The 25,729-nt window shown below is 44.1% G+C and overlaps 1 protein-coding gene across 1 annotated transcript in view; it reads right to left on the reverse strand.

Moving 5' to 3' along the window:
- Window positions 1-25,729, reverse strand: part of ALDH7A1 (aldehyde dehydrogenase 7 family member A1) — a 441,053-nt gene that overhangs the window by 214,591 nt on the left and 200,733 nt on the right. Inside the window, exons 7-8 of the mRNA XM_069625599.1 lie at window positions 18,584-18,628; window positions 17,680-17,757 (exon numbers count right to left, since the gene is read on the reverse strand). Of these exons, the coding sequence (XP_069481700.1) occupies window positions 17,680-17,757; window positions 18,584-18,628 (123 nt within the window). The remainder of the gene's footprint in view (window positions 1-17,679; window positions 17,758-18,583; window positions 18,629-25,729) is intronic.

Raw genomic sequence — 25,729 nt, forward strand, 5'->3', positions numbered from 1 at the left:
TCCTGGGGCTCCAGCTGGGCCTATGGCAATGCCGAATTAACTGAAAACATGAAGCAATTAATATGGAACCCAAAAGGGACAGGTTTTGGATATCGAGCAAGCTGTGAATTACAATTAAATGAACTTAAATGTGAAGCAAGGATTACTGAATACCGAATTTAAGGAAAGTTCTAATGAGTCTACAAATGAAGTGGAAACAAGTGTGAAATATAAGTAACAAACATTTATGAAGTAAATGTTTTTGAACCACGAGAAAAAGGAAGTGATGATCACTTAAAGGAAAAGGATGACTCTTTATGAATAAAGTGAAAAGCAAGTGATGTACACTTATGAATACCGTGAAACCAAGGTGGTGGAAGACGGTGAGCACCACGGAACGAGTTGTGTGGAAAAACACATTGTGGCAAAGCCAAGAGTGTGCCAAGGAAAACCAAAAGTGAATGTGAACCAAACCAGGTGCAGTGAGAGAGAACCCCATGTTAACAAGAAAACCTAAAGAATACTGAAAGCTAACAGAGTGCCAAGGGTTATCAGTTGCTTGGTCTGTAATGGGTGGACCATGTGGTCTAACAACTGTGCCTAGACCAAGGATACTCTCCTTGGAAATAGCCACGGAAAGTAAAGATAAAGAATCTACACTTGTGAATAGAATTGCTGAATTGAATGAGAAAGAGCAATCTGTTGGAACCATTGAAGGGCCTGAAGAATTATAAAGTTCACCTGGAACAGGTTTTGAGAACTAAGACTTGAACTGATTATACGTTTACAAGCTGGAAGAGCAGACATCTTGTGGAAGGGAAACCTGAGACCCTTTTAAAACTGTTTTGAACTTGGGAAAGAGGTGCTGGAAAGTAAGCCAAAAGCGGGAAGAAGCTCAGAACTTCAGTTGGAACAAGATTTCCTTTGTTGCAGACATCCCTACACATTGTTTAGCTTTAGTTGGCGGACAAGTACACCGACTTAAGTTGAATTTAGCCACCTTAGCATTGGGCAGGTTAGGCCTTCGATAATCCTGACATTTAAGAAAATACAAATATTTGATTTAGAACATTGAATCGGTCGTCTGTGTCTTGCTTTATGATGCCTTCACAAAGGATAAACACTCCTACAACTACAATTGTGTTGTAGTAATGCTTGTCCAAAGATTCTCCTCACTATCATCTCATGTGAGCAGGTTTGGACAATTAACTGCTTTATCTTTAAAGCCTCTTGACAATATAGGTTATAGCTCTCTCCAGATTGGTATTCAATAAAAGGGTAGTTGTGCTCTTGTTGTCTCTGTATTACTGTTCCATAGCCTTCTTGGCTGTTGGCAATGCAGGTTACAAGCTTCTCCCCATTGGCATCTCATATAAAGAGATGTGCTCCTGCAGCCTTTGTATCACTCTCATGCAACCTCTTGGCTGCCGGCAATGCAGGTTACAATTATTCCTCAATTGTTATCCCTCGTCGGAGAAGTTGCACTGTGTCTGCCTTTGTATCTTTCTCCTGTGGCTTCTTGGCGTCTGGCAATGCGGGTTACAATTATTCCCTCAATTGGCACTGTAGGGAAGGCATGGCATCAAAGTAAAACAGACACAAGGGATCACAGTTCAAGGGTATTTATTAAACTGTAAAACGGGTGAGATAAACGCCTAATCTAAACCTAAATCTAAGATGGAGCAGTCTACGACCATCAAATAAAAAGGGCCTTTATTCAAAAACCTACTGCCAATCCTTACCGCTATGCTACAAAAGAGTGTGGGATATTGTTCACAAGAAAAGAAAGAAGTGTTCACAAAATAAGTCAGGATGTAATTGCCGGGGTCTCACTTCCCCATGTTTTTAGCATGGGACAAGCGGGACTCTCGAGCACAGCACACTCCTGGGCTTCTCCAGCACAAGCTTACAATTCCTTTTCTCAATAACAGGGCCTACCGTGCAAAGTCTCTTATCATGCAAAGTCTCTTAGAGGGCCTCATGTACCAAAACAACAAAACAAAAGTTCCTTCTGGTATCTTTAAGGGTCTGATTCATAGAGAGTTGTCCTATTATAAAACACGTCTGTGAATCCGGCCCTGTGTCGGGTGATTACCCTTTTGAATCCCCCTCATCCAGGCTCTTATCCTTCTCTCAGTCGTCGGCATCCCTTAGTCAGGCTCAGACCAACCAGACACTGTGGACATCCCTCAGTCGGGTCCATACTTGTCATCACAATGTTGTTCCCTTAGCTTTTTCGCAATTTTACGCTCGACATCCCTCAGTTGGATTTACTATCGCTTTTCAATCTCAATCTCCTTATTTGTAATATTCCCAACCCTTAATATCTCTTTAAGCAACCCCCTTGATTTAGTGAGGTCCTCCTCGTCTGGGCTCAGACCTTCCAATGCACTTGCCAATCTTAAGAGTCTTCCAAAGGGCGATCTCATCTCGCTGCGTCACTGCTAGGCTACAGCAAGTGAAGATTTTTCAATATCACAGTTCACACAGTGTTCCCCTCAGCCGGCCTCAAACGCCCATTTCACATGATCAAAACTTCTACAATATGTCAAGGACTTTCGATTGCACAGGGGCTTTGGCTTGACCCTTGTATGACCACCTTATACCGGCTTTCCCTATGGCCTCTTGGTACTTGTAGTTTCTTTTACTCACAATGTTCAACACAGTCTCTTTGTTCAGGAGAGGGGTACCAGCAAGAGACCTTCGACTGGGCGCCCACGTGGCACCAGATCACCATCTCTGGTAGCAAGTTTGTTCAGAAAGACCTAGTCTAATAATCGTCTTAATGTAGCCACTGCAAACTTGAGCCCAACACAGTCCGGTCGACTATCAGGTTTTTCCGACTCACCGGCTGTGCTGAACTCGTTGGTGGTTCTTTCGCTGCTGGAGTCAAGGATGGTACCACGACGGCAACCCCGTCTCCCCGCCCTGGCTATCAGTGCAGGAGGGTTCCATGTACCGCTGACATCCGTCACCATTTGCCAGCTGCGATTCTCCCGGTCTCATAATTCTTTCATCTGAGGCTTCACAGATTTGGGTTGAAAAGGGCAAGGTCAACTCCCTCTGATGTCCTTTCAGGTCCTGCTGCCTTTCTCCTCCGTTTGAACTGCCGTCCTGGAATGGCTGCTTCCTCCTGCGTTCAGCCGTGCTTGGAGTGTGCTGGTGTGCTCCACCTTTTATCCCAATGGGGAAGGGAAAGGGCAGTCAAGTGTGTGTAGTTGTCGGCAATTGCCCGACTCTACCCGACATGTCCCAACACAAGGGTCAGGCAAACAGCTCAGGTATTCGTCCATTGTCGTTCACGCTGTGAGAAAGTGTTTGTGTTGGAAAAAGGGTGTGGGGGCTAGAGCTTTTAAGTATCCTACTGGGAAGGATGAGTGTCATATGGAAGGGTATACCACGTCTCACCCTTCAGTGTCCCACTTCCGCTCCCCAAAGACCCCCCCAACCAGATCCTTCCGCACTGGTCCACTCCCAGAAACTGGATCCAATAGCGATGGCAGTGTCCTGGCCACCTGGATGGCAGATCCCCGGGGACTAGCAGGTGTGACACTTTCAGGTTTCTCACAGTATCCCTTATCAGGGAAGTTGCCCCCCGTTTGCCCCATTTCATACACTCAGTATTCAAAATCATTATGTTCACTTAAGAGTCTTTTTCAGAGCGTCGCGGGATCACCTGATGTCTCAGGCCAACTCACTGGTCTTCCTCTGTGTCTCCTTTGGACTTGCAGGTGCTGCAGTGGATCTGTTCAGGTCCGTCTACATGGCTGCCAGCTCCGATCTGACTGTCGCGGCCTGCACAGTCCTGGTGAGCTATGATAGCTCAGTGAGACCTCTGGCTCTGCTTCTTTACCCGGGCGGGTCATGGCATGCTGGGAGCATCTCCCTCATGACGTAGCTTTCCCCAAAGCAGCATCCAGCTGTGCTAGCTCTGCAAGGCCACGCGACTTCTCCCGCGTCGGCCTCAGCTGGTGCTTTCTCTGCCTCCAAAGCTCATTCTGGCCTTTAAATGTCCTGCTCATGTGCTCCATGGTGGTCAGTCAATTTCGAAAAAAAAAAATTTGAAAGACAATGTTGAAAAAAAAAATATCATTCTTTATTTATATATTTTTTTGGGGTTTTGCAAGTAAGAAAAAGGGTTAAAAAAGGGGGGTTCGGGGGCACCCCCTCTTTTTGAATAAAAAAAAATGCAGTGAAAAGAAAATCCGATTTTTTTTCCCCGAATTTATGACTTTCGACATTTCGGTATTCAAAATTATCACTATAAACCGTGTTCCATACCACAACTAGGCTGCTCATTAAGCTTCATAGTACCTTTTAACTTCATCAACTCTGAGTCCCTCTTCCTCGCCCCAATACCACAGGCATTTTGAGTTCTGAAATTCCATGTCGTCTTTGGTCTTTTTACCTTTAGTTTTCTTAAACACATTTGTGAACTGAGAATTGTCAACTTCATGAGTTGTAAAAAGAGTTGGTGATTTACACTTAGGTTTATAACCTCTATAGAAGGCAGAACCATAACAATTCGAGGTTGTCACATTTACTTCCTGAACCCCTAATGTACCAGTTTTATGTCGTTTAGCAGACTTTTCATAGTCCGTGTTTTGGGTAGTTCTAAGAGCGGGAATTATACACTGACAGAATGCCAATAGGTATTTGTGTATTATGGGGCTTTCATCCTCAGAAGAGGATTAATACTGTGTTGCTCCTAACTGAGTCACCTCTTCCCCTTGACAGCCGTCTCCTCCCATGTGATCCTCCCTCACGTTACCACCCCCAGGGTTAGGATCAGGTAGCGACTGCCTTCCCCAGGCCACATGGAAGAAGGCTTTAGGCTGTGGATTAGGGATGACGCCACAGGATCCATCACAGAGATCCAATGCCTAATCTGTATATAAGGAAATCGTTCCCTTTCACCCACCTGGAATTTCCCTTTAATGTCTTCAAACAAAAGGGGAAATATTCCTTATAGAAAATCTGCCAATATCAATGCAGGATATCCGCTCCAGTCCTCCCAAAAGCTGCTCAAACAGCCAGGTGAAAAGTCTGAGATAGGTCTCACCGGCGTAAAGGGACCTAGTCCTGGAGTTAAACCCTTCTATCTCAGTGCTTGATCCCAGTATCGGAGGGAGCATTTAATAGCTTCCAAGAGGGCGCCCCATACTACCCGCATAGAATTCCCTAGAAAGGGAAGGGATCCCAAAGGTATAAGTGGGTTCCATGGGATAAAATCACAGTAAAAATGGCAGTGGACACAAAATATTGCTGCAAAAAGGCTGTGGTTTTGCTGCCGCAATCCATGTAAAGGATGCAGGGGACACCCCCGCAACCCCCAGACCTATTCTACCATTTAAGGGGCACTGGGTACACCAACGCTCCCCTTAAATGGTGTAATGGGGTACACCTTTAACGGGTCAAACCACAGCATTTTTGCCGCGATTTTTTGTATAGACGTCATTTTTGCCACGATTTTATCACTGCATACCTATAAGTGTAGCTCCCTGTTCCAGTTTGCACCAACCTTTTATACTGTTGGGGCGAATTCTCAGAAATGTGCCAAATCCCGCCACCTTAGAGACCCCCAGTAACTTTGCTGGATTTTGAGTACTTGATTTTTTTTAACCTGGAGGGTGTGTGACCCTTTTTCCCCACTCTCATGTATTTTAATGTGATTTTCTACACTGTTTCTTTTGGTTATGGAGTCTAACAAACATAGGCATCATCTTTTACAATTATGTCATAAAGCACCTTCAGTGCAGTGACACAGGGAAGTCTTCCAGATTTCCCAAGGTTTAAATACCTTCTCTGGGATAAACTACTGTTTCCCAGAGCAGTAAAGTGAAATTGACTTTACTTAGCATTGTAACATTCTAGACCCAGCACACACCATCTTGCAATAGAGTGCTGGATGGGTTACTTACTATCCCCTTTGTCTAGCTTCTTAAGTAACATGTTTCATGTTACCTTTTCCTCACTGAATGGCTGGTGGCAGTTGTTTTGTTTTGAACTACCGTGGTTTGCATTTACCGCGATAGTTTGCGACTCCGGTAAACAACCGCGGGAGCCATCTTTTTCAAAATGGCACAGAGCCATCTTTGATAAAATATCCCCCGGTCTTTTTACACCATGTCTTTGTGGAAAGGTCCTTCCAGATAATTTCACTGGGCGCCAAACCAGGTTTGGTCGCTTTGTTCATTTTGCCATTGGTGGGGTTTTGGAGTGAAACCCGTCTCTGGCTCCAGAGTGTCTGGGGTAGGCAGTGAGGGAGGTGCCCGAAACTCCCTGTGCTTAGTCTCCTAGGAGATCCAAATGCACTCTGTGGTGATTGTCTGGCTGACTGTCCGGCAAGGAAGTCTTTTGGCTTGGAAGGCAGAGTCGACCACTGGACGAAGGAACCGAAGAAGAGTTTGAAGAGGACGCCTACTGCAACTCCTGGACCGTTGGTTTGCCCGGTGAAGCCCTGCTGCAGTGCCAACTTGCCAAGTTCACATCGACAGAGAAGCCACTGCAAGGACGACTTCTCCCTTTGAGTAGGTGGGACCAATCAACTCCAAAGTAAGACATCCATTTCGGAGCTGGTTGAATTTCCACAGAGTTGCTGCTGGAAACCTTAAAGCCAGGAAGAGGAACACCAGATTGTGTGCATTGCTTTTAAGCTGGCCTAGAGCTTTTGGAAGATTCTCAGGACACCCAAGTCGCAGGACTGATCAAGCCTGAGCCCCGTCAACAGAGTGCAGGACCCCAGAAGCAAGGAAAGCCCACCTCAACAGCCAGGAACCGCGTTGTTGCCATTTGCGGTGGTTGCAAGGAGCTGAAACGCAAAACGGCCACTGAAAGTGAAGTTACCGGTTGCCAGTTTTTGCCAGTCCCAGTGCATTGCAGGAGTCCCCCAACATCCTCCCTCTTGTCCCCACGACTGAGGCTCAGGAAAAGGGAGACCTGCACAGGAACAGAAGTCATCAGCTGCATCTTTTCTTCATTGCCAAGGTACTGTAAAACAAGTCTAAGAGAACTTACCTCTTAACGTGGAAGAACTTGTAACGTCTGCAACTCACAAGTCTAATCGGTTTGTGGCCCTACATTTGATTCTTCTTTTTATCAAAGACTCCTAAGAACTTGTGCAAAGACTTCATTTACTTACCTGAAGTGCTGCATCCAATACAAAGACTTTTGCCCATTGACCTTGTCTTAGCCTATTGAATTGTATGACTAAGAGGATCTTAAAGTATTTGCCCTGCTTAAGAATATTGGTGATCTCTTGTGTTCTAATAACCTTTGCCTTTTACCAACTTTTAAGAGTGTTCTGAATGCCAACCGTAAGATATTAATGTCCCCCGCACCCTTGTTACTGAAGTCACCTGTGGGTGTAGGTTGGGTCTGTGGGCCATCTCAAAAGGGTCTTGTCTAATTCAGAAACTCAGAGTGTACAGTATTGAAGTGTATTTGTGCGTTACCATTATATTGCTCCCTTCTAAAGAAGGCTTAATAACTCACTGATAAATACATTAATAATGGTTTATGCAAGACACCTTGAGTGTAAGAGTTTATTTGAATACCTTTAACTGTGAATCTTTGTGCAACTCCACTACTGCTCACATTTCCCGTCTTGAGATACACCTGGCTGCTCAACACGCTTCCAAAACTGTGTAGTACAAGCTTATACCAAAGGTTGGGTTGCCTATACCTGTAGTCATAGTGGTTTTTAGAGTTCCCGACGGGTACCTAACACATACTATGCTCCGCAGCCCATTACGATATAGGAGCTATCTGCACCACTACAACGCATCCCTCAATGTCAGGGAGTCCCAAGCCTACCAACAACGTGGACCGCATGAGAACTCGTCTGGGAACCCTGGGTTTCTTTGTTTTTTTTCCATACAAGAGAAAATCTCCTTCTGTAGCTTCCAAATCATTAACCGGGAGAGAACGCATCACGTATAAAAGCCTAGGCAGCAGTGTTCTTTTAAACGCTGCAATACAACAAACCATGTCAAATCCGGTTTGGGCCATCTCTGCAGATCATCCATTAATCTCATCCATAAAGGGGCTATATTGGACTTATATAGACTTCTATAATTGGCTGTCAGATTTACCCCTAAATATTCCATGTCTTTCTCTACCCACATGAGTGGAAAGTCCCTACACCACCTCTTTATCTCGGCTGGATTCTCAGATATATTAAGTGCCTTAGATTTAGTGTAATTAATACTAAATCCTGGTACCCCCGCAAATTCTTCCAATACCAACATTAACCTTGGCAGCGATCGGGAGGGGTCGTGCAGAAATGGCAACACATCTGCATATAAAGCTATTTTGTGCAAGTACACAGCACCCGACACACCCATTATTCCGGTATCGCGTCTTACCATGTTGGCCAGAGGTTCCATGACCATAGCAAATTCAACGGGGAGAAAGGGACAACTTTGCTGTGTACCACCTCTGATAATGGGCGGCTTTCAGCTGAGATCGTTCACTACTAATTTCATGGATTGGATTTGGAAATTTGCCATAACCACCTGAATAAAGCTTGTTCCACAACAGAAAGCCTCTAAGGTCTTCCTAAAACAGCCCAATCCATGCAATCAAATGCCTGTGTGGCATCTAAGGTTGCAATTGAAAACCTCTGCGCCGTTCTCTTGCCCCAATCAATGACATTTACTGCCCTCCCGATATTAACCAGAGTATGTTGACCCATCATAAATCCCGCTTCGTCAGCATGAATAATTTTGGGTAGTATCCCCATTGTTCGTCTGGCTAATATTTTTGAATATATTTTAGCATCATTATTTAGAAGGTATATGGGGCGGTAACTCCCACAATCTGCAGGGTGCTTATTCGGTTTACATATGAATGTTGTGGATGAGATACCGAGGTCCCTTGAAATCCCCCCTCTTTTTTCCCCTGACCAAATTCAATAACTTAGTCAAAAAGGTGTTATTGGCCATGGCTTGAATGCCTTATAAAAGCCATTCCCAAACCCCACTGGGGCCCAGTGTCTTACTGGATGGCAGGGAATCCATGGCTCTCCCACTTGCTGCGAGGTAATCTGACCTTCTGAAGCTTCCCCCATCTTCCTCAGTAAACAGCGTTAAGCCCGCTTTCCGTAAAAAGGCACTTTGGCTTGTGGGGCCAAATTCTCGATTTTCACCAAATGCCTGTAATAGGATTCCATTATATCGAGTTTCTCTGCCTCCATAACTCGGCCATCTTCTTAGCTGCACAATATAATTCCTAGCCCCTTGCCTGTGAAATGTCACCACCAGAAAGCAGTTAGCCTTATTTTCTTTAATATAATATGACTGTTTAGCAACATTTGGCTCGACCTACCCACCACCTGATTTTCTGAAGCCCCCTCAATGATCTCAAAGTGTTTGTGTTTATGAGCCTTCTTAGCTGTCGCCACTTCCTGTTCTAAAACCAGCCTTACCGAGTCTAACGCCCTCAAGCATGCAGTTGTTTTCGCAGTGAACTGTTCTTATTACCACCTTTGCGGTGTCCCACACCATCCTCTAGTCCATCCCCTCTGTATCATTCTCCTGAAAATAATTTCAAATGGTCTCCATATGTTTGCACTAATTGCTATATCGCGTAGCACTAGCTCGCTCAGCCGCCATTGCTTCCTTTCTTTCTGCAACATACCCCGCAGCACAACCTGTATCAGAACTGGGGAGTGATCAGTCAGATATCCTAGTCATACACCCACAGAATCAACCATGGGATCAGCATAGCAGAAACCATCAACTTATCGATTCTCGAAACACCCCTGTGCACCGCTGAGAAATGAGTATACTCGTTCTTTCTGCTTAGAAAACCTCCCAAGTTTCAATAAACCTCAATTCCCTTAGAAACCTAGCTAATTCGTGTAAAAGTCTATTGTCATTAGACGTGGGTGGCAGTGTTTTGTGCATCAGGGGACACATCACAAAATGAAGTCCCCACCCACCACGACCTGACCCTCACTCAAACCTCCCAAGCGTCCTCCCAACATCCTGATAAATCGCTTGGTTTGGTTTCCCAGCTTCTAAAGGCTTTAATAATAAGTGGTATTACCCACATTCATGCAATTCATTTAGTCTCCCTTGGACTAATGAAGGGCCTAGTTGGCCCTGCCAGGACTTGAACCTCTTCACAAGCTTAACTCATTAACACACATTACATGTTTATACATACTACAGAGACACAACAAAGGAGTATAAGGTTACATGGGACCTAAAAGCTGTTTACCACATTGCACACCCTTCCTATCCTTCCCTGCCCCAACCCCAATGTCCACATCCCTCACCCGTCCCCTCACCACTTACCTTGCGCTCATTCGTCCCAAGCCAGTGTCAGAAACACTGTTCCTGGAGCAGCTATCTCGAGGCAATGGTCGCCATAGAAAGGAGTTTTCCCCCTTCTCCCAGATTCATGGCGGCCCTCGTTTTTAGTTTTGTTTTCAAGTTGAAAAACAGCAAACACACGGTTTCTCAAAATAACTATTAGTATCCCGGTGGTCGAATGTTCGGTTCACTTCTTTTGTGGCTCTAGTTGTTGGAAAACAGTTCAAAACATGGGAACATGTCGGTTTGCATCAGGACTAATCAATTTGAATAAATACCTAATAGCCAAATAAAAAGGTACACCACTCTAATTTTTTTTTTTTTGAAAACATAAAATGTAGGCACATGTTAAAGTGGGCCGAGCCATCCATTCAAACCAATCAGGGACCATTCTATTGATTGCAGGTCCAAACAGCTGATAGAGCAGTTTACGAGCACAAGCACTACTTTTTTGAACATTTTTAAATCAAATTCAAGACGATTTTCTCATCCATATTCTCAGCTACATGTAGAAAGTGGAAATGCAGCTCATCTTTCTGAGCTAAAAGATGGAAGGGGGAAGAGTGAAAAAGCTGTACATTGCCTTTGCTCAGTTTGCAAACCCCCATTTCCCCCAAACTGTTGATCTTGACAGGTTACTTGCAGAGGAGTATTGGAAATGGCCAAGAGAAGCTAATTTTGATTCTGTAACAGTCACAAGTCAGGATGGCAAGGCCTCTGCTAGCTTGCTCCATGTACTAGACCAAGGTCTCAAGAACAATGTATCCTCTCAGGGGTTGTATCCTATCTGAAGAATCTATGGAGACAAGCTCTGAAAAGGACAAGGAATATCCCAAGGGATCTTACGCTACAGCAATATCACATAAGGCTTGGGCAGGACAATCTGATATGGCAGTCCTTAGTTACTCACCACTATGCTACAAGATCAACAAAGAGATACAACGTCTCTGGCCAATCCTCAATGTGGGATCATTGAGTTTGGAGGCCCCCAAGTTTACAATCATGAAAAGCTTGAACCTACGGGACACCCTAGTCCATACCTTTTGTAAAAAAAAGATACAGGGACCTATGAGCAACCAACATTGTGGTCATTACCACCCATAAAGGGACATTACCCAGGATCCTGCTCGGTGTGTGACCAAACCAAGTGGAGTCCAAGCATGGCCATCGGCTGAAAAACTCAGTGGATCCAGTAAACATTGTTTGAGTTACAATTCGTAAATGAGGGCTGCGATACATAGGCATGACACAGGGGACCAGTGAAAAAACAGATCACTGAACATAAGTCTTGTATTCATACAAGAAATCTACTGCCCCTATGGTGGAACATTTCATTCAGTACAGTCACAAGATTGAAACTGGATGATACTTTAACAGATTAAATCACCATGGAGGGGTGGCAATTTGAGTAATCTATTGCTACAAAAAGAACAGGATTGAATCTTACAGTTAAAAACAGACCGGATAGGTCTGAATGAGAACATCCTTTGGCAGCACCTCTCAACACTCTGAATGAAGGGAGAAGAAATCCCGACTTTGATATATCTAGGTTTACCGCTCTGGAACTACAAGGAGTTGTGTTAAAATAACAGACTCCTCTATTGCTGTAAGAAAAGAGGGATGTTCGCATCATCTACATATTGATACAACAGACGCCCTCTAAAAAGAAATATAAAGCGAGTAAGAGTGCATTTTGCTCCCATGCGATTTTAATGGCAGGAATGGAATCCTGATTAAAACACCAATACCATATACTGTGTTGCATTCTGGCACCTATTCAGTATATTAACCAACATTAGCCAAGCATGGACCCTAGGGTATACAGGGATGAATATTCAAATATATAGTATTTTCCTGCTTTTGTGCACAAATAACTATATGGGGCAATAGTTGGGCTACATTACAAACTAGCTATGGGTTTCATTTGAGGTCCTGATTACAGTGAACCTTGAAATAAGTGAAAAAAATATACTTATATAGGCTTACTATTTAAGTGAGATGGACGAATAAAATGCATACCGATGCATGGGGTTGCATGGTTTTCATTCCCCTTAGTTGAGAATTCTTGAATTGTTTACAAACCATTCACAAAATTTAAAATAGATATTCTAATTGTTGGAACAGACAAGGATTTAAATAAAAGTGGTATTATAATGCACACAGGCTTGGCAATGTGATCGATAAGACGGCGCTCACATTTACATCCTACAAGAACTTGCTTCAGCAGTATCCGTGAGCAGCTGATCCTACAGGAGTCATCACACAATTGGGAACCTAAACTGCATATAATGAAATACTGAACATAAGGGCTGAATGTTTGACAATACAGAACAGTAGACACTGAAGAGTCTTGACATTAGCTGTCTCCAGGTAAGTGTTGTTATAAATAAAACACTGCCATTACAATAGTTCGCAAAAGTGATCTTCTGAGTCAGTGAACGAAAAATTGAGGTGTTAGCAGGCTGTTGTAAAAGATACTTGAGTATTTTTTTGCATTTTTTTTTGGCACTCGGCAATTCATGCCAAGGACGAGCAAGCATGCATTTTTAGAAAAGTGTGCCTTCAGAAGTGATCAACCAGAGTAACTATAAATAACATTACTGGGAAGTGGACTGTTGCCTTAGTAACGGGAGCACATAATGGGAGTCCCGTGGTGCCCAATAACATGTATGATGGCGAATTAAGAAAATAGACCGGAACTTTGAAGTGTGTTTTTGAGATCATTGGGTAGCAATAGCCATGGTGGTACCGCCTATCAATATTAACAGCAATTGTATGCTTGCAGACTTCTGCGAACCCCTCTGACAAAATGCAGTAAGTGAAAGTAAGATGCTAGAGAATAACCAGCGGGAGAGTTATAGGTGTCTGGCTTTGATTGTTTTTATTGCTCCATATGCGAGAAATGGGAAATATATATATTTATTTCCTCTTCTAGGTCTGTATAGAGAAGCATTTTCTTCTCTTGTTTTCTGTCCCTTACAGATTCCACAGACATACCAGCACATGTTTTTTGGCAATGCGAGTCTCAGAAGTCCCGACTGAGAGAGAGTTCCTAGTCCTGAGGAAGGCGCCACAGCTACCCAACACAGCTGCAACCAGTCTACTTTAAAGGGGAGTGAATCAGTTATTTTATACCACTGACAAATATATTACTAATGCCTAAGAGGTTTCTTGTCATGGATATCATTTGGATACATAAGGCTCATCTTGGATATCTGTAGACATGTAGACGGGTGGTTTCCCTTTTTTTCTTAAAGGATTGCACAGAGTTGGGTTATAATAAAAGTTGTGGATTCACCTTAGATACTAGTTTTTAAATGTGTCACACATTGAAAGTAACCAGTATGATGCTCAAGGCTCTAATAAGATAAGGATCGGGCATGTTTCTCTTGGTGTCCCCTTTCCTAGATTTGCGGCACACAAGCACTACCTAGGGAGAGTGACATCAAAAGAGGATCAGTGGAGATCTTCTTGAGAGGGAGAGGTAGTGGCTCATGGGGAGCACTTTGTAAAGCACAATAGGGATCTGTGAGGAGCCAGCAATGAGATGCAGACAGAGCTCATAGATTTTGGCTATAAACTTATATTCAAAATAAAAGGGGGTTGGAAAAGAACTTGCTGTCCCTATTCTAGCAGGCGTTTCCCTAGCTCAACCAAAATGAAGGGTCTGTCTGTTGTCCAGAAGTCCAAAGCAAAAATGTCCTGTGTCTGAAAAACTATTCTGGCCCTTACATTATAGAAGTAATTCTAAGCTGAAAAGCACTTCCAAGTCTTTGGCCTTGGAAGTGCATAAAATGTTCAAATTCAAAAGGAAAAGGCATAACACCAAAGTTCCCAATGGGTAAAGTTCACAGTTCGAGGGGGTGCTCCTTTGCCCAGATTTCCTCTTCACGATACTTTAAACTAAGGGTACAAGTCTTCCTTGGGATTCTCTGATCAGCAAAAACAACTTGTATATTAAACAATTTGACGGTTATTCTCAATTTCACAGGATACCTGGTGTACTTCCCTGCCAGGTTTCTTTTCCACTTTAATGTAACATTTTCTCACAGTCTGGGCTTTGCCTAGTGTCTTCTTCTAGCAGGACTTCCTCATGCGATTCACTTTACACACTTGCCAATTTGCTTTGCCTGGTATACTCTCCTGCAAGGGCTTTTTTATGGGACTTGCTTTACACATCTGATTACTTGATTCACAAAAGTACTTGGTGGTGGTGGGTTCAAAACCTAATATCTGCCCATTTCCCTCCTTGCTAATCCTGGTTGCACTTTATTTGGTTTATTTTCTACCCCAGAGTCCCTCGACTTGGTACTCTTGTTCGCTGAGTGTTTACCATGACCTCCCGGACATTCAGCACCTGTCTCTTTACCCACATACCAGAAAAACAGGTGTGCTGTGCTCCGGGGAGAAGTGCTTCCTCCTGCCTGGTTGGCAGCGTTTGGGTGCCTTCTTCGGTTGGCGGCTTCTCTGCCACTTGCTTCTCCTTCTGTCCTCCACTTGCGTCCGGGTGCTCAGATGTGGGTGTCTGTGCCGCACCACACATGTCAGAGTTCTCTAGAGTGGCTATCTCCGTTGCTCGTTTCTCACTCTGTTCTCCACCCATCTCCGCACGGATGCAGCTGTCTTTCCTGCTTGTATGGCTCTTGCTTGCGTTTAGGTGCTCAGGGGTGGCCGTCTCTGCTGCTTGCGTCTCGCTCTGGGATATCGTTCCCCTGCCAAATACAAGCCAGAGTTTTATTGGGAGGTTGCTTTGGGCAGTGTGTACAGGAGGTCCTTCTCCCTGGATCACCCTCTCGTTTTCACCTTCCTTCCCTCTCAGCGTTCTCGGCTTCACGGGACTCCTCCAGGCACCGTCCTTCCCAGCCATGCTGGATGTGGCTTATCCCGGCAACTATCAATTGTCCATAACTAGGCTGTCTTGTGCTTTTCACATTCATGGATCTTCATTGCCGTTTTCAGCTTTCTTGTCACAGTACTTTCACATGCATGGAAATGGTAGTCAGTCCGTGGTAACCTATGCACAGGACTTTGAAAGGTATCTTCATCAGCTTCCATGAGCGGATTAAGGAAGTCATGACAATATGCTATTAAGGCATGGGAAATGGAAGGGGTATCCCTGAAAGGGAAAGGGCGATACCATGTCTCAGCCGATGATGTATCACGCCTCAGGGGGGTAGAGGGAGGCAACTCCAAATCCCACCATGTGATCCTCCCTCATAGCAGCCTCCAGAGTCAGGATCAGGCAGCGGCTGCTGTCCCATGGTCACATGGGGAGAGGTTTCTCCCAGGAAAGGAGTAGGACATCAGATTCATTACAGACCCTTTCTACTTTGTGTAAATACAATTTAGCTTCATCTAGCTTTAAGTCGACCCAGTAAATGTAAACCTGTGTTAGACTTAAGATGCGGCCAACCTCTGACTCCTAAACATATTAGATGGCCTATGGAGAAACGCAGCTGGGTGGTTTCAGCATATGAATCTTGTCCCAGGCCATGTGCCCTGATCAATTAAATTAACATGGTACAATAAATGCACAAAAGGTCAATGAGGGTAACCTCTACAGGACTATGCAGGATTATGTCCTGGTTGAAGAACAAGAAAAAAACAAAAGAGGGGATGGTTGGAAGGTTTAGAATATCAACCTCTGCCATTGCTCTAGGCAACCCTCCAGACCATTGTTCTTCACCTGCCAAGCCATTACAGAAAGGAAAAAGACCATATGCAAATCAGACTTGGTGCCACTCTGAAAAAGGCAGTCAAGCCTGAACTGCTAGGTCACATCCCTTCTGCACGACACTACAAGTATCCCCAGGCATTTTATGACCTCATTGAGCATCATCGGTGAGGAGTAGCTTGGGTCTCTAGGCTTGGCAGGTGAAGAACAATGGTCTGAAGGGTTGACCAGAGCACTGCCAGGGGTTAAGATTAATGCTAAACCTTCCAGCCATCACCTCTTCTTTTGTGGAAGAACTAGAAAACCTTAAGACCCATTGCTCTCCCAGAACGAGGAAGGGTTCAACTATTCAACCCTTGTATGTGGACAGCTACTCCCCAAATACCCCAGTGTGTGTCGTATTAAATTTAGCACAAAGGTCCAACAGTATGATTAAAGTTGGTCTGCTCCCATCTGCCTCCTTCAGAACTTTGCCTCACATGCCAAAAAAGTTATCTGTCACATACATGGATTTACCACAGATTGTAAAAGGTCCAGCAAATCCAACCAATGACCGGTCCCTGCATTTGATTTTTGCCCAGTACCATTTCTATAGTTTACTACCAATGTCTAGTCCAGCGAAACGGCAACAAATCGTGTATGCACAGATGCACCTGCGTGATTCGTTAATACACCTTTTTACTTTGAATAACAATTTCAACCTACAGAACATGTTTTGCTAGTGGGACGCTTCAATGACAAGAGCATATGAAAATTAGAAAACTCATTGGAAAGACAACAATTAAGGTTATGTCAGTAACTTTGTTAAGGTTTATACTTAAACAGATTGACATTTCTTTACAAAAACCTTACTTAAACTTGCATCACAGGTTCAATGCACCCTGGTAGAGAAAGTGACAAGCAGCAGTTTATTGATGTGGAACTCCTTAGTGCTCACAACAATACATTGCTGCACAAACACGGGACTTCAGCAGTGACCTTATCTGTGATGTCACAATCACATCAGCTTCTGACATTAATAAAGCAATAGAACCACCCAAGGGGGGGGGGCATTACCAGTTGGGTAATGCCCCCACGGCGATAGTTACCAGTCAGAGCGTAGCAAGGGCTTTAACGGAGCCCTGGGAGCATTATCGGACCAGTAATACCCCCCTTCTCGGGTTCTATTGCTATCAGTACCCCAGCATGTCATACCTGAAAAAAATGAAAAAAAATGCCTGCCAAGGATTGGTGAGAAAGGGCTACAGGTAGTCCCTTCTCCCTTCCATGGCACCCAGGGAAGAAAGTAAACAAACTCGGCGCTCCGAACGGAGAGCTTCAGGTGAGTCTTTCCCAGCCAGGTAACAACCCTGCGAGGGCCAATCAGATTGCTTGTAAAAATCAAGATTGTCCCTCGCCGGTTACCAATGCATACATAGAGTCCTAGGCAGTTATGCAGGATGTTCATTTAAAAAAATTCACACTTCTACCTGCAGATATGTCGATTCATAATGTGTGTGGCAAAATGAAAGCCCTTGGTCTCATGCCTTTGCAATAAACTTCGTAAAACAGATTTTTAGTTGTCACGTGATGGTTGGAAATAGCATTGCCTGGATTCCAAGTGTACCAAGATCTTGTTTCCACCCTTTATTATTAAAGTGATCTAGCATTTCGCAAGATGCCATTATAAAAATATGCAAATATTTAGCAGCAACCTCATCAACTCACCCAATATCTGCTCCACCACATGCAAGGGAACAGATGGCACCAGGTAAATGATTGTCTTCCAGAACTTGGGCAACTATTCTAAAAAGAAAAAGTTACAAAACAACACTTATTAAATATGGCTAAACAACAAAAATATATATTTTATATATACACACACACAAAATTTGGGTGTAATCTAAAAAATAATATTGCAGAAAGCTACTCCATTCTAGTAATTAGGATGCGACGGGTCAGACATAAGTAGGCGTTAGGTCATACAAGTGTCATTCCAGGTTACAATATACAAGGCAGATGTCCACTAAACAGAAAGCCTGCCAATCTATATATGTTTGGGTTTCAAAACCTAAAACCAACCACATTAATAATTTTCCATCAACAAGCAGGATCAACACTGGCTGCTTGGAAAAGGCTCCAGCAAATTTATAAAAGGGAGAACTGCAGGAAAAAATTAAATAAAAGGACCCCCTCCCCTCCCTCGCGCTCAGTCTTCAACGTTTCAGATTCCCAGAAAGATGATCCTCGCTTCCGAAATTGACAAGTGCTCCTGCAACCCATTATATTTTCTTCCCAGGGCCCTTGGAGCAGCTCTCAACTGAAGCCCATTCATGCCCTATAAAACCTGCTAATGGGTATTAGAGGTCCAGCTGGTCCAAAACATACACTTAATCGGCAGTCGTGGGTGGTTGGCGCAATAGTTTGTTACTTTGAAAGAAGTTACAATTTAGTTATTTCTTTTATTTCTTTTAGGGATAGAAGGACAACCAGACATAAAGGCAAGAGTTGGAAGGTGATGGCAACATTCTGTATTTCAGTGGGCCTACCACAGACCACTGTGATACTAGGACACAAAATGCAGCAAATAAAGAAAATGGCGACAACAAATGCGGTAGTTCTTTGGACTTACTTTGTGACAGCGACGCTCGTCAAGGAAGTGGTAGGAGCCCCTTTCCTTCACACAAGGGGAAAAAAAAAGTTGGGTTAAATTGTGCTTGCAGTTAAAGGGCAATCATTCTGATTATTATTGTATTCATAAGGTAATACATTTAGGGCAAGAAAAGATTAAGGATTTTAATAAATGTGGGCCCATGGCTGCTGCAAGCCGACTATGAGGTGTGCTGAAAAATTTGAATAAAATACTTATGCAAACGAAAAACAAGCCTTCGTCTTGGCATGTAAAAGAGGAGGGAAAACTCTTCGAGACTGGTCAGCATCTTCAAATGAAGCATTTTTAAAGCCTGCATTTTCATTTGACCACTCTTCGATTGGTAATTGTTAGGACAGTTTTTCTCTTAGTATAAGGCTGCACCACCTGAGTACATGGTAGCATAGACAGAGTAGCCAGGCTTATTTTAGGAGGGAGAGAGGGCTGTATAATCAGTACAAATGCAATTGTAATACAAAATGGTCCAAAGAAACACTGAAACACTATGGGCCTCATCACGACTTTAGCGGTAACCCTTAAATCCGGCGGTCGCGCTATTACCGCTGGATTTAAGGGTCCACCAAATCAGGACTTTGGCGGATTTCACCCCAGCTCTTAGCTGGGGGGAAATCTGCCGAAAATGTGCGCTATTACCACCAGCGGGAAATCCGCCGGCGGTAAGAGCGCAAATTTTCCCGATTGAGCCCAATGGGGAATGGGGCATTCCCGAATGGGCTCAATGGGGAATGGGGAATTACATTACCGCCGAACTCGTGATCCGGCGCGATTAGCGCCGGAAGTTCGGCGGTAGGGCTAATACCGACAGCGGTAATACGGCCGGCGTTACCGCCAAAGTCGTGATCAGGCCCTATGTATGTAAAAATAATGGATTTATTTAAATACAGGTAGGCCCAGATAAATCTAGGGGTAAATAAGTAACATTACATGAAATGGGGTATTGCAGCAAAGCAAGGTCACAGCAACGCGTGGGATGGCTCAAAATGCAGGTCTTCTTGAGTCTAGTGGGTCTCACCAGGCTCTGGGTCGGTCGTTGTCAGAGTCCCCAGGTCGATTGGAAAGAAGGGCTACAGAAGGCTCCGGTTACACAGCAGACTCGCCGGTCACTGGAAATCATTTCAGCCGCTTCTCTATCATCTTCGGTTTCGGTTCCAGTGGTGGACTTCTCTTCAGTTTCCAGGTTCGCAGTATTTATAAGGAACTACAGCACAACCTCTGCATTCTCTCAATGCATTTTACAAGAAGGGGCAGTCTGGTTGTCCAATCAGGACAGCCAACCCCCCCCACCCGACTGGGATTTATCCCCGTTCAAGCAAGGTGAAAGACAAAGGGCTGTGGAGTTTTGGACTCCTCCCTCGCTTCCTGCCCTCACAGACAGACTGGAGCCTGGGCGGGGTGTCCTGGGGACTCCCGCCAAAGATGAAAATCACACAAAGGAATTTCCCACCCTGGATGTCAGGGGAAGGAACAAGAAAGGACAAGAAACACTAAAATGGCCAAAATAGAAGACATGGGCCATTTTGGTAAAATGAGCATCCTTAGGTGCCTTTACTGCAGCTGTGAACACAGCCCACGGTAAAGGTGCACCAAATTAATACAAAGTATCGCTGCCACCAGCCATTGAAGGTAAGCTTTGTCACTGTAACATATGAGGATGCCCTGGTGCCGCTCCCCGCCAGGATGTTTAATGAAGCTCATGAAGTGGGGATCCTCCTGGACGACGTGAGGGAGGCTGTGATAATCCCCTCTTTTGAAACCCAATTAAGAGCACAGACTGCAGATCGTACAGACCGCTGTCCATGTTAAACCAAGATAGTAAGATCCTAACGGCACTACTGTCAAACAGACTCCGGAAGGTGATTCCCCTGTTGATTTAATCGAGATCAGACGGGATACGTGCAAGGCAGGAATATCTTCGAGAACCTGTGCAGATTACATCATGTTATTTACGGCTCACAGGAAATAGAGGTGCAGTGTGCGGTGGCATCATTAGATGCCACTAAGGCTTTTGACTCAGTGCGCTGGAACTGGTTGTATGCCACCATGGTAAAAATGGGGATAGGGCCGACCTACATGAAGTGGGTCAAGCTAATATATACCGTACCGATGGCTAAGGTCCGAACTGGGAAGGTGTATTCGGATAAGTGGTAGTTGTACAAGGGCATGAGGCAAGGTTGCCCCCTGACCCCAATGCTATACATTGATGCGGAACCTATAGCTGCATAGTTAAGACAGGAATATAGCGACGCTGGCATTGAAATAAATGGAGCATCACATATTGTGTCTATGTACGCCGATGATATGCTATTATATCTAAGGGACCCAGAGACCATCCTGCCATATGTATTGGAGGTGCTTAACGGGTTTAGTGCATTCACAGGGATCCGAATAAATAAAAACAAGTCACGTCTCTTCCCTCTGCCCGTGATGGGGGGCCGTTGGAAAGAAGAACTTGCCGGCTCTGCCCCTGCAATGGTGCACCTGGGGGTGAATATATACCACGACCCCAAGATAGAGCACGCTCTAAACATGACACGAGCTAGAGAAGGGTTTGAGAAATCGATTGAGTTTTGGGGTATGCTGCCGTTGTCCATGGCAGGGAGAGCCGCACTCCTAAAAATGATTCACTACCTAGGCTTATGCATTGCTTTAGCAACATCCTGTTCAATATCCAGAGGCAATTCTTTCGGGACCTTGAGAAACTGTAGACGGTTCCTATAGCAAGAGGGGAGACCCAGGATAGCACTATGAACGAGGGGGATTGAAAATACCAAACTTTGAATTATACTTCCTGGCATGTCAATTGTAGTATGTGCTACAATGGACGGCAGATGAGATCACGACAGAAACAATACTCCTTCAACCGGCCGTCAATAATATGTACCTCAGAGACGTGCTTTGGACCCCCGGAAAAGAAGTGAAAGGTCACCCATATTTGGTGAGGTTGGGTGTCCAAATTTGCAAAAGAACCTGTAAGATCATGGGATGGGAAGATCCGATTTCTCCACAGATCCCCATTGCAGCGACTATGGTGGGCAGGGCATGGGGCTATACAAGGGTGTGGACCAAATGGGAACCTTGCGGTATTGTCACAATGGGGGACCTACGTAACGAAAACGGGTTACTGACATTTGCTGAGTTGCAGGAGATTTCAGGCATACCCGCAGAGCAATTTCTGTTGCACGGGGCGGGCTGGGAGTGGTTACTAGGAGGTGGTCCTTTATCACCGATGAGGAGATAGAGTGTGAGGACGTTGGGAGCCTGCTCAGTGTTGCTGAGGGTGGACATGAAATCTCTAGAATTTACAAAGTATTACTTGGAGGCAGGCACCTCGAGAGATGAGCTAAAGTGTAAGGGGTGGTGCAAAGCTGGATTGGGTAAAGGTTTTGAAGATAAAGAATGGGGTGCCATAGATCATAAAAAGGTCTCCAGAAACACCAGATTGCAATTGATACAACTTTATATTACAAACAGAGCATACCTTACACCTGCAGCAATTTCCAAATTTAGCGGCGCAAGTACACAAGAATGCCCCAAATGCATGGAAGTGGAGGCTGGGATGACTCTCATGTTCTGGGGATGCCGGGTGATACAGGGGTTCTGGGAGCAGGTGGCTCATAAAGCTGCCCAAAGCAGTGCAAGTTTGGATATACAAGCCCCTGAGGCATGCATACTGGGCATGTACAAGAGGAGCTCAAAGAACGAACCATTGAATAAACTTAAAGATTGAATGTACATACTGGCCAAACGATGTATAGCCATGAAGTGGAAAGGTGCTAATGGACTGAGTGTTGTCAGATGGTGGGAGGACTTGAAGAAATGGGTGGCGGCTGAAACTGGGGTGTGGGAGAACGCACTATGTGAACAGAAATTGGATAGGAGCATAGACATACAGCAGTGGATTACCTTGACCATGACTTTGTTCAACCCAGGCACGGAGAAGGTTGCTGCATCAGAGGATGCAGGTTGAATAAACGGCAAGACTATGGACTCAATGGATAACACTAACAAATGTATAAACAGAGTGGAAGGGGAGTTGGGAAGTGTGGGGGAGGGAATATATTATAATGTTGAATTGATGCATATGTAACATCATTGTGACGTGTTGGTTATTATAAATAAAAAATGTTATTAAAAAAAATATAAATCAAATAAATGCTCGTCGCTGTAACAGAATTGTTACGGTTTTAGTGTTAAAGGGGATACATTGCATCTACCCAGCACTCCACATAAGGGGGGTGTGCTGGCTTCACAGAATAAAATGTAAAAGGGATCCAAAGATCATTTCTACCCTTGGGAACTGTAGTTCTCGTAAGGTTCGCAAAAGAAAGTTAAAAGGGGAGCCCCTAGGGCATCCCAGCAACAACAGGCACTTATTGCCGATAAGATGTTAAAGAGGATAACTTTAAAAAGACAATATGGAGAGTCAAAAAAATTACACCCATAATAAAGAGTTAAAGATTCTGTGAGTGTGGAAAAAGGTTCCCACTCACTGAATTATTAAGGTAAAAAAATCCCACTAGTAAAGCAAAACGTTCTGGGGTTGACCAAGGTCAGGAAGATTTACCAGTTCTGTGAAAATCTTACCCAACAGTACTCGCTAAGAAAAACCACTGTACAATGTTGTAAAATCTATACAGGCTACAATAAAATTTCAGAACAAAGTTTATTCTTCGGAGATCCCCTTAGACACAACTTTGGTTCCAGCTCTTAGGTCTTAAAATGTCCTACAATTTTAGCATGCAGCAAAGCCACCCTTAAGTCTTCCATTGTTTAATTGTGACTTTAGTAAAGTGGAATCATACAAGGGAGGGCATCTTGGAGCGATTTTAATGCACCCCCATCAACAAGTACATGACCATAAAATGCGCATCTAACTAAAAAGACTATTTACCAAAAATCTTTCATCCAACGCGTTTACCTCACATATCCCTTCACAACATCCATAACACCTTCACAAAGTGGTTCCGCTCCAACTTGTTAGCACTTAGTCACCAACCCTTCAGGATGTTTATCATTGTGGTTTTTTACAATTCTACTCACTTGTCGCACACCAACATACTTCACCTCAACCATAATGTTGCTCGTCCTCTGTGTGGACAATCAATCCCCACACACAGCAGCCATATTCTGCAAACATCACTCCTTTAGTCTAATCACACCCATCTATGTCAGCAGCTAACTTGGTGTTGCAGCTGCGCATTTCAAATTGATTGATCGCGGTTTGTCCCCCTCTGGATTAAACACCTGTGCATGCCAGTCACTTACAATGAAGCCTCATATGGACACTCAGTACGCTGGTACTTCCAGCTTGCACGTAACACCTCAGGAATTGCACCTGCCTTTGACTCTATCCCACTAACAACCAACCACTCCTCTTTCCTTGCAGGGTTATGCATTAGCCAAAATGGCAGAGGTGAATTGCAGAACACCACTGTACATAACAAGACATACAGTAGAGTGAATCCCTATGGCTTAAAAACAATTGCAGTCAAAAGGACACCTTGGCACTAACAAGAGGTTAGTAATACTGAAAGCATTTAAAGCCACTCAACGTCACACGAAGACCAACACTTCTGTGATCAATAACATATACACCAAAGACCCAACTAAAGGAAGCCGAAAGAAAAGGAAAGAAGGAAAACCAAAGAGGAAAGACAACAAATGAACCACAGAAATAACTTCACATCGACAACTACCCCACTTGGAGCAAAGCCACACAGGAAGGCAGTTGCAACTGTGAACTACAGCAACACATCCAAGTACGGAACAGAGAACCCAAGGATCCACAGGGAGAACCTCACATCAAGAAATTCTACTTTTGGCACAATGCCGCAAAAATGCACTACAAAAAAAATAGCAAACCTCAGATTCACAGTAAAGCATTCCCAACTGCGAAATACACCAACACATTCAAGTATTCAACAGAAAACCACTAGAAGACAGAATCACAGAATATGCCATGCCACAGGAGAGGACGACGTGCGAGAAACCACAGAAAAAGGACAAGTGAAATGGAACTACACCAGGCTACCACACCTGAAAACAAACATAGCAAAGGAATGCACAACCACGTGACCGACTGAAATAAGAACCATCATGAAAACCAGATAAAGAAAATCACTCCACCAAACGCCTTACCGGTCAACAGAATACCCGCCAGTGTAAAGGCAACAATCAAACAGAAACATTAATAGAATACCCAGACTCCAAAAGGAAAGGCAAAAAAATACACAGAAACAAACAATAGGAAATGACACCTCCCCTTCATACATTACAAAATAACAAGGGGACCCTCAGCACCATCGACGTGAAACAGAAGACGATCCAGAAGATGTGAACCCAATACGAAACCTAACCAAAACTACTTTATGATGAAACGGACTCAACAGAACATAACCTGCACCCTGTTAACAATGAGCGTAGTCAACAAAATCACCAAAAGACACAATCAAAGACAAGACAGGTCGCAATAAAGAAAATAAATGCACTGCAACCAGATCTATGTCCAAACACACAACTGAGATCTATGACTTACTTTGCAATGGGGGAGTGACATTCTATTCCTCACAGAAACCTGGCTAGCTCAAAACTATAAAGTCATACTGCACAGCGGTCTCCCTGAAAACTTTAAGTCCATACAGGCAAACAGAAAAGGAAAAAAGGAGGACTCGCCGTGGCACACAAGGAACATCTAAAAATAAGAACAGCCCATCCACTGAACATGTCAAACTGTCAATCCCTCATCCTACACAAACTCAGACCCGTAAATAAACCTCACATGTCTTCTGATCTATAGACCCCAGACCTACGACACAACCTTCGTAGACACTTTCGTAGCAGCTGTCCATTAAACATGAGAACCTAATAATTCCCAGAGACTTCAACCTATGATTTGCAGAAAAGAGCGCAAACTCGCAGAAAACACTAACTAAACCGCTTTAGATAATGCAACTACGCCAAATGGTGAGAGGAGCCACGTACACAAAGGGCCACACCGTAGATGCAATCTTCACCAATAAAAATCTAAACACAACAGCGCCTCCAATCCAAATACTTAGAAACCACCTCATTATACCCTTCGTGGTCCAAATACCATCAAAAACAAAA

Source organism: Ambystoma mexicanum, chromosome 6p (genome assembly GCF_040938575.1).
Source record: "Ambystoma mexicanum isolate Mex_15411 chromosome 6p, UKY_AmexF1_1, whole genome shotgun sequence".
In the NCBI taxonomy this organism is placed as follows: Eukaryota; Metazoa; Chordata; class Amphibia; order Caudata; family Ambystomatidae; genus Ambystoma; species Ambystoma mexicanum.